Source organism: Anopheles funestus, chromosome 2RL, assembly GCF_943734845.2.
Source record: "Anopheles funestus chromosome 2RL, idAnoFuneDA-416_04, whole genome shotgun sequence".
NCBI classification, from domain to species: domain Eukaryota; kingdom Metazoa; phylum Arthropoda; class Insecta; order Diptera; family Culicidae; genus Anopheles; species Anopheles funestus.
The window spans coordinates 221,551-230,708 of record NC_064598.1 but is presented as its reverse complement, the minus strand read 5'-3'; the positions used below and the strand labels follow the sequence as shown (position 1 = coordinate 230,708).

The following is a 9,158-nucleotide window of genomic DNA, read 5'->3' as shown; positions in this document are numbered from 1 at the left end:
TTAAGTGTTAGCTGTAGCCGTGATTTGAAATTTATTTTTTTGTTGCTAAGGTGAGTTGCTAAGGTTTTAAGTGCTACGGTTCACAGAGATAGAAGAAGTGGGTTAGCCCCAAATAAAGGTGTGGTGATGGCATTTATACGTTCGCCAAAAATCCAAGATACGTAATTGACCTAGGACCGAACTCGATCGTTGGCAGTTGAAAGCACTTCTGCTGCAGTACAAGAACACGAACCAAAATGATGACAAACTAACGAAATATATTTTGCAGGCTCCGGTCTTCTCTGTACCCATACCCGTTCTCATGTTATTGTTGGTAATGGACGAAAGAAAAAGAATATACGCTGATCGTGGTACCGACCGAGCCGTCTGGCCCAAAACTAAATCTATTGAAGATGGGTTGGTGTAATGATCATCCTTCTCCAGGTGCACCTGCTGCTGCCGTTTTCTCACTAGAATCGAACTGCCGTTCAGTCAGCTCATGGTGGCCGAAGAAGATGGGATTGAAGGTGCACTCCCTCCCCCGCCTCCCCCTGCCTCTACGGTCGCTTAGTCCGCTTAGCGTTAAACCTGCCACTGACTCATCAAACCTACAAAAAATAACAACACATTACTCGAAATAGGCTGCGTGTAACGTATTGAACAGTCATTTTGAATAGTTGGCTGCGTTCGTTCGTAATTGTTCAATGCCACAGCTGCCAGTCAAATTTAGGTGACGTTTAAACAGATGTGATGACGATTTGACGTTGTACAAAGGAAAAATAAGTGTAAACAACATCCAATAAACATCGTCATTGTCTGCTGAAAAAAGGAATCGCTGCAATTTTGTACCTCTTATTTGCCATTATTCATCTTCAATTTCCTTTTGCCCACGCAATATGGTAAGCGTCTTCTGAATTTTAGAGTGTTGGAAGTGAGTTCATGGACATTGTTTTAGTTTCAGTTCAATGGGTTCAACATGATGTTTCCGGACCATTCACGCCCGTTCAATACGACGTATAAATGCTACTCAGTCTCGATGCTGCCAGGCAACGAGCGACAGGATGTAGAAAATGGAGGCAAAATTATTATGCCTCCTTCGGCCCTGGACCAGTTGACGAGGTTGAATGTGGTGTATCCGATGTTGTTTAAGATCACGAACGGCTCGATCAATCGTAGTACACATGCGGGTGTGCTGGAGTTCGTGGCGGATGAAGGTAAAATCTACATGCCCTACTGGATGATGCACAATCTGGCGTTGGAGCAGGGTGATATAGTTGAGATCGAGAGCGTCTCTATACCAGTCGCAACGTATTCGAAGTTTCAGCCGCAGAGCGTAGAATTCTTGGATATTACAAACCCAAAAGCGGTGCTCGAGAATTGTCTGCGAAATTTTGCTTGTCTGACGACTGGTGATCTCATTGCGATAAATTATAACAACACAACGTATGAACTGTCGGTGTTGGAGACAAAACCTGGCCCAGCCGTAACAATCATTGAATGTGATATGAATGTCGAGTTTGCCCCACCGATTGGTTATACAGAACCGGAACGAAGGGAAAAAGAGGAAGAACCAATGACGATCGACCCGACGGAGTTAATGCCGGAACCAACGGGATTCGTTGCGTTCAAAGGCGAGGGTACTAGATTGGATGGTAAGAAGAAGAAAGACAACGGAACGAATGATGTTCCTCCAGTGCAGCGGCAAGCATACATACGAGGCATCCCTGATTATGATTATCCGTATGGATTGCTAAGGTTTGATCGCAGCATGCGAAAAATGGATCAAGACGAGCCGAAATCGGAAGACAGCAAATTCCAAGAATTTCAAGGTGAAGGGTGCAGTTTGAAGAAGAATCGAAAATAGACATGTGCGATCTCCAGTAAATCAATGAAGCACTGTCCCAACGTGTGTTGTCGTACGTTCTTTCGTGTGTTATAAACTTTATATTTCTGTCTCTTCATAACTGAAGTTATAAATTCCTGTCGTAGATAAAATTATGAACTTAATGACATTCGCGATTAGCTTGTTTGATGGTGAAATTCCTCAGGACAGATTTCCTCCTTGTAATACGGTTCAATGTGGGATTCGAATGAATTAATACACGTTTCGCTTATACCACGTTTTATTGCCGCTACTTCTAAATACGTTTGGCTAGTTTGCGGTGAAACTAAACATTCTACAACGGACGGGAATGAAAGAAAGAAAACACTATTAGCATGAATCTGTGTGGGACAATTAAGCGCTTCTACCTTTTACCTTTAATAGAACAGTACAAGTGCTGGCCAAAAAGGGAAAGTAGACATGCACGGAAAGTTGGAATGTAACCACTGAAACGAAATTAAAATCGCTTCAGGAACTCCTCCGAACAAATACGCGCTCGGGCATTGACGGCCAACTTCATCTCGCTGATCTCCTTATCGATTTCCTCCATGAAGTGGATAACGAAGTCTACCAGTTTGTGCTTGTACATCTGCTCGGTGTGAAAGTTAGTGATGAGGAAGCTGATATCGTAGCCGTCGATTGGTTTTCGTCGCAGTATGATGAAGTTTTCTGCCCGCATCATCATGAACCGGGTGAACTTGTGGCAAAGGATCTTTTCAATTTCGTCCGCCTGCTTGACGGCAATACTGATACGCACCGAATTGACGCTCGTTTCTATCAGTACCCGTTCCTTTTCATTACGCGATATCACAACCGGGGTTAGCAAGAGTTCCTTGCTGCTGCGGACCTCTACTTCAGGTTTGTTGTGCCGTTCGACGACCTGGGACGAGAAATTGCTCAAGCACATTGCGGCCGTGAGGGTGTGACGAACCGCGGTCAGGTAAGGCTTTAGAGTTGCGGCCATGGCTTTGCGTTCGTTTCTTACTTGCCGTTGGGAGTTTTTCCTGCAGAACGTTAATTGTTAACGATGGGAAAACACAAATAACGATGAATCAGAATGTTAGTGTTTATCTGAAATATTTTTCTTACTTTACGCCCGCCCAGATAAAAAAACACTTTGTGCGAATGTGTGTGAGTGTGTGCATTCAATATGACAGTTCAGTTTTGACAGCGTCAGACACAACGGGAGACCGTCATATCAACAATGGGCAAATTGCATTGTATCATACTTGTTCAAATAAAAAAAAACCATTCTCATTCTAGAGAATTTACGAACTATAAAAACAAACCAAAAGAGCCATAAATTTGTTTGCATTTAAATTGTAGGAATAATTGCTTTTATCCACGCAAATCTGATTCAAAATTTGTGCCTTAACCGATACACCAATCTCAACATAGAAAACGAGTGGCATTGGTGATTCAAAAGTTTGAAGAAAAGAAAATATCTGTAATGTAAAGTAAAGCAATATCCGTGTGTTATCAAGCAAGTTCTTTTTATAAAAACTGTTTTAATCAATTGCTTAAATTGTGCAGTTAGTATTTTGATTGCAGTGTAGTTCTGTTTATAGATTCCGGATCGCGATTTGATAGGCGAAACAGGTTTTAAAGCATAAAATCGGGGCTGTATCAAATCCAAGCAGCTCTGATAAAGCAATTCCTGTCCATTTTGTGCGTGGTGTGACCCTAAACCCGTACGAAGAAGGGAAATAAGGATGCATTAAGTGTGTGTTTTTTCTTCTTAAACTTCAGCCTCTAGTCAACGTCCATGTTAGAATGTGTAGTGGTAAGTAACCAAAACTTTTCACTTTACTTACCCGGTATCCGCAGATCCCGAACCACGCGTCTAGCGGACAATCAAATTACGCTTTCCTTGGTGGCTCAAGGCGGGAGGTTTGTAGTACTGTCTCTAATTCAGGCGGATGTAGTACCACAACTCTATCGGCAGTAAAAAGGCCTTGGGACGATGCATCCTACGATGGCGAACAAGAGTAAAAAATTCCAGGGAAACTCGTGTAACTTTTTCTTTACTCGACATCTCCGGATTTGGATAGACGTAAGAAAAGTGTGAAGCTCTTGTCCTTTCCCATGTTGGGAACGGACAGAGTTGTAGTAATAGTAATGCTGTAGCAACATTCCCGACCATAAATTCGTGTTTTTACGAGCTAAGGGGATGTGAAATGAAAAGAGAAAGTGCCTTTCTGCGTAGTTTTTCGCGCATGAATGGTGGCAAAAACGAGCAGTGTTGGAATGTGATAGAAACGGAAGTTCCTTAGCAAAGCGTGACTAGGATGTAGTTTAAAAACTGCATGACAGCTACCTTTGCAGCGGAAAAAGGCTTTCTGTTTCTGTTGTTTGTGTAGCATGCGCGGAACAATTGCCAGAAATCCCGTAGATGAGTATGACCATTAGCTGTTGGAGTTGAGTTAGTTTGGACAAACCGAAAAGTACACACACACCCGCAATCACATACACACTCATAACTTTTTGCAAGTCTGCAACTTTAGGGAAGCGATGGACACCGGCTGAAAACAAGACACTTTAAATACTCCAAGAACGGATTGCGGGTCACGATTCCATTCCACCTCGGTCAACAAAGCTGACGAAGGACGAACCACTCCCGACCAGCCAAACCAACATGCTTTCTCGCTTTGGCAGGTTTGATTGTTCATAAGACAGAACGAGAAGGTATGTTGATATTGCTACCCGGGCTCCACCTGTCCAGCGGACGTTCTCCACTGCAGTCCTGTGCGGACGGTCTTTAGGCCACTCGGATGAGAACAAAATGCGAATAGAGCAAGGTTCTTATCCGGATTTTGACACGCCATTTCATTTAAATATTTTCCGGACGCACCTCAGCTGGTGTTCCAGTTTACTCGCGTTGCTCATTCCATTTCTGTTCCTTCCTGTCAACCGATCCGCGGTAGTTGGAAAAAAGCTCCAAATTTATGATTATTATTCCATCTTTTCCGCTCTGTTAAATTCTGCGGCAGTAGCAGCCGGATGCGAGTGTTGCAAAGGAAGGAGGAAAGTCAAGTAATACAATCGACCGTAGGAGAATGCTTAATTTGAATATTAATAGCCAAAATACCGGTCAGAACAAGGCCGGTTAGTCCATTGGATAGAAAAGCTCGGACCTTCGCTGGTTCCAGATTCCACACCACGCAAAAGGAAAGTGATCTTGTCGAGCTATGGTTAGTAGCTGGTACCAGTATGCCAGTGATACAAATGTTTCTGATTATATCCATTCACGGCAGTGTGTCCATTTTTACTGTGTCTTCAAGAGTCTCATTCGACTGATTAAATTAAAATAGTAGAGCATGACGATGAGGGTATGAGTTCCAACGATAAGGGTGTGAGAAAATTTAAGTAGCAATGGTATTTTTGTCAAAGATACCTACAAAAAGACGGAAACAATACTACCACTTTCGTGTCTTCATCTTGTCAAATCCCAACCGGTAGAAAAACTGGTAGGTTCCAGCATGCAGTTGTTGGTCAGTTCTTCTCGTACTCATGGTAGATCGTTCGTTAGTATTTATGTGTGTATTGCATACCCAGCTGCAAACGTCTTACACAGCCAAATCATACCCGAAGGAAGGAAAGCACATAAGCTCCTGCACCTTGTTCCGTTTCCGGTAGATCAGCGCTTGATGACCGTTTTGGTGTTGGCGCCCGATTTTAAATGGATTATGGGCGATGAAGATTTCCATTTGCTTTCGCGTGGCGTGCCAAGCTCCTGCAGAAACCCAACGTATACCCGCAACCAGACTTTTCTTGATATCTCTGGTTACGTTTTCTTGTTGATTTCGTTCGCATTTGCAGAAGCTTGGTTAACAGTAGGATACTTAGGGGATAGCGTTTTGCTTATCTTTCCCTTCCATTTACATAACTAATGAAACAAAGCGATAAGAGCATGGGCGGGGATTTTCTCGATAATTTTCGTCTGTAGATTGTGCTATAACCTGTTGGAAGGGAAACGAAGCCTATCGCAGCTATTTTCTATGCAGTTTATTGTGTTTTGTGTGCTGTTTGTTTTTGTGAACGAGAGATTTGTATTTTATTTATCTTGGTTGTAATAACGGAACAACAAAAAAGACGGACTCAACGTTCGATAATGAGCCTATACTTGTGACATTTATAGAATACGAAAAAAATATCTAACATATCTAACGGTCTAAACGAACTATCACAACCGAGTATGCCCGGGATAAGGTAAAATACAAGGAGGAAATGCCTTGTGAAAAATGTACTTCTTCAGCTACAGAGGCTGACAATACGGCCGAAGCCGTAATAATTAATTATAAATAAATAAAATAAATAAAATATCTAACGGTCTGTGATTCTGTGCGACAAGTGACGGATTTGACGGTATGCGAACTAAGCGGCCGCTCGGTGTACCCGTGCTCGCCAGTGTATAATATAATATTTTCTCAATCCTACCATTTCACAAAAGCCCTATTTGCTACTTACTCCGCTTAGGGTCCCAGAAGTGTAAATCCGCTGTGTGCGACCGTTTCGTATTTCTAACGTTCAGAAATATAGAACGCGAATGCGCATTAAAATCATGCCTCCCGTAATGTGTGTTTATGCATCATAAGCTACACCTTGTTACAACTCCTTTATGGTAAAGTTTTCTTTTCTGAGGGAAGGTTTCTACCGTTTTCCCATCCAACCGAACGAGATGACTTCTGTAATTTGGCCTCTATTACTCATCTGCTGGCTAATCTAGCCAATAGGGAAACTTATCTAATTGCTTCTATTATTTACGGTAAATTGTGGGCGATGAATTATTGACGCGACAGGAGGTGAGCGCTTTTTCACCATGTCCTGTGTCCATAAGCACCAACTGAGGCAAAAGCAAACTCGCCAGAGGGAAAGGCTACGCGGAGGCTGTATGTAGAAACATTCCTTCTAACCCTTGACTAGCGTCGGATTTCTGCGGATTGTTCCTATAATCGCTTGCGGCCCTGCTGACAGAATATTAAATATTGCCTTGGCCATCCCGGAACCGGAGATGTTTCGCCTTATAGGTGCAATAAAACACTGGCTCACGCTAGAACTTAACGGTGAACACCCAGAAACCGGTCCCAAATAGGATGAATTTTTCATGGTCACCCGCACTTCCATGGAATGGAGTCGATACGGAGACGACTTGAAGATGTAGCAAGCTTAACACTTCCTTAAGCATGCTTGGACAAACCAGACACGGAATCGGAAATGGAACGTGAAAGAGCGTGTAAGGACATTTCGATCGAGGGGATTTTGATCGAGCGAATTTCGATATGCTCTCTTCGGTGTTTGCCGTAGCTTTGAGGTTTGTGAACACAGATGGAAAGCAATCGACAACGATGAATTGATGAATAATCAAACGAAGTACTGAAAGCAGCTGCATTGTCAGTGGCGCCAACCCATCTTACTTTGTAGCACTACCTTGCATGGACAATTTCGGGTGGTTGTTGCATAAATGGTGGTGCGGTTAAAATATGGAAGAGTAATGTTTGCCTTCGAAAATCAATTGGTTCAATAAAGTTACCAACCGACGGTATCATGTCCTCATTGTTCGTTCTTATTTTTGTATATTTTATACACCGTATCGTCTGCGGTGGTTTCTTTGCGTGAAGCTTCTCCTTTACAGATGACGATCAAAATCCAATCACAGAAGTCCAGCTGCTTTGTTTTTCTCTGTCCGGTTCAACAATGTTCATGTGAAGGTACTACTCTCATCAGCCTCACCGTGATCGTGGAAAGAAAGTCAAAGTGCGTGGAAGGTAGGAGCGACCACGATAGGGCAATAAAACGAATGATTGAAAACGCTTTTTATCTCGCAGCTTCGGGCGGCGAGTGGGCTGAGTGTTGCGAAAACAAACAGGCTTTGGCGTGATGTTCGCTTCGTCGCTGATGTACCTATGACGAGGTGCCTATGACCGATGCGTCGAGGAAATGGTTCATTTTGCCTGCTTTCCGTTATTGGATTCGGTGGCGCTTGCTGTTTGCTTACTCACACTGCTGAATATGCTCACTTCACCTTTTGCCCCAGTGGATCACCGTTCTCATCACAAGACCGTACTAAAACGAGACTGATGGAGATGGTGGCTTCAGTGATGGAAGGTTGTGACCATCAAACACCCAAATCTGGCGCAGATCACCGTCGGCATAGTCACTAGCGAAAAGTGGGATATGGAGAGAATAAATATTTCACCTCACCAACATTTCCAGAGTTAGTACTCATTCAATCTCACTAACTTATCGCCAATCAACCGTGCCTCGGGATCTCTTCCATTAGAGCGTTGGGGAAGTAGTCAATTTGCGGAATGAAACGAATCAATCGAAAAGTTTGGAATTCCGTTCCGTGGAATCTACTATTGTGGCAAATTCGTTTCTTGTACGCTTACTAGAACAATCCGTATCCACTTAGGACGATGTTACGCGGATGTGATTCCAACGCTTGCTTTGATTAACATTATTTACTTTACAGTTTTGTTTATTAAAATCTCAACGTGTCGCTCTTTCGTTGAAGACTGCGAAGTGTTGCGAATATTGTTTAATTCATACATAACAAGCCTGGAAGAAACACTTAACCCAATTTTTTGTCCTTCTTAGCAGATTTTGTTAAGCGTTTGTTTGAACCTCATAAATATACTTAAAATCTACTGGTAGCATAGCTGTACATTCCGTGTGATTATCTATTCATTTTGTATTATGATACTTTATGTTTGTGCGTGATGAGATAGTTGAGCAATGCAATTGGACGATCTTACCATCTCAAAAAACAAACCCGCTAATGGCATGTTATCATATCCTTTCCGATCGCCAACCACCAGCAAAATCGTGATTTATTGCAAAATCCATCCGTTCTTATCTTTCGGCAGGCAATGTGTGTTTCTCCAGTACGCTCATGTAGAACAGCACAAGGTGCTCGTTGAGGTGAAACTTTATTCATATTTAATTTAAAAAAAGTTTCTCTACAATTTTAAGCACACTTTTCAAAATATCCGATAACATCACAACCTACCCAAGGTCCAACTAGCGGCAGCGCCAGCACAGAATGCCCATAGGTGATAGGGACATGGTGAGTTCTCGTTTGAGGTTATGTGGTTTCTAAAGCAAGAGGGTACGGTGACGGACGGATGAATTTCATGTGCAGCTCATGTTCTATTAGCCGAATGTTGGTTTTTATTATTAATGCTTTCCTTTGCTGCAAGCTTCGTGACCACATCGATACCGCTTCCGCTCCTTTGGGCACGTACTATCCTTCGACCCGTTGCTCCATCGCTGTCCCTTGTTTCCGGTACCGGTTTGC

At 42.8% G+C, this 9,158-nt stretch overlaps 2 protein-coding genes across 2 annotated transcripts; one reads left to right on the top strand and one right to left on the bottom strand.

Moving 5' to 3' along the window:
- Positions 1 to 742: 742 nt before the first annotated feature.
- Positions 743 to 2,105, top strand: LOC125760439 (ubiquitin fusion degradation protein 1 homolog). Its single transcript, XM_049420580.1, has 2 exons — positions 743 to 878; positions 935 to 2,105. Exons 1-2 carry the CDS (start codon positions 876 to 878, stop codon positions 1,841 to 1,843), a joined length of 912 nt encoding a protein of 303 aa, XP_049276537.1. The 5' UTR covers positions 743 to 875; the 3' UTR covers positions 1,844 to 2,105.
- LOC125760444 (actin-related protein 2/3 complex subunit 4) lies at positions 1,887 to 3,066 on the bottom strand. The gene is made up of 3 exons (XM_049420585.1): positions 2,951 to 3,066; positions 2,237 to 2,865; positions 1,887 to 2,156 (listed from the first exon to the last, which is right to left on the bottom strand). Exons 1-2 carry the CDS (start codon positions 3,004 to 3,006, stop codon positions 2,319 to 2,321), a joined length of 603 nt encoding a protein of 200 aa, XP_049276542.1. The 5' UTR covers positions 3,007 to 3,066; the 3' UTR covers positions 1,887 to 2,156; positions 2,237 to 2,318.
- Between the last annotated feature and the right edge of the window lie 6,092 nt (positions 3,067 to 9,158).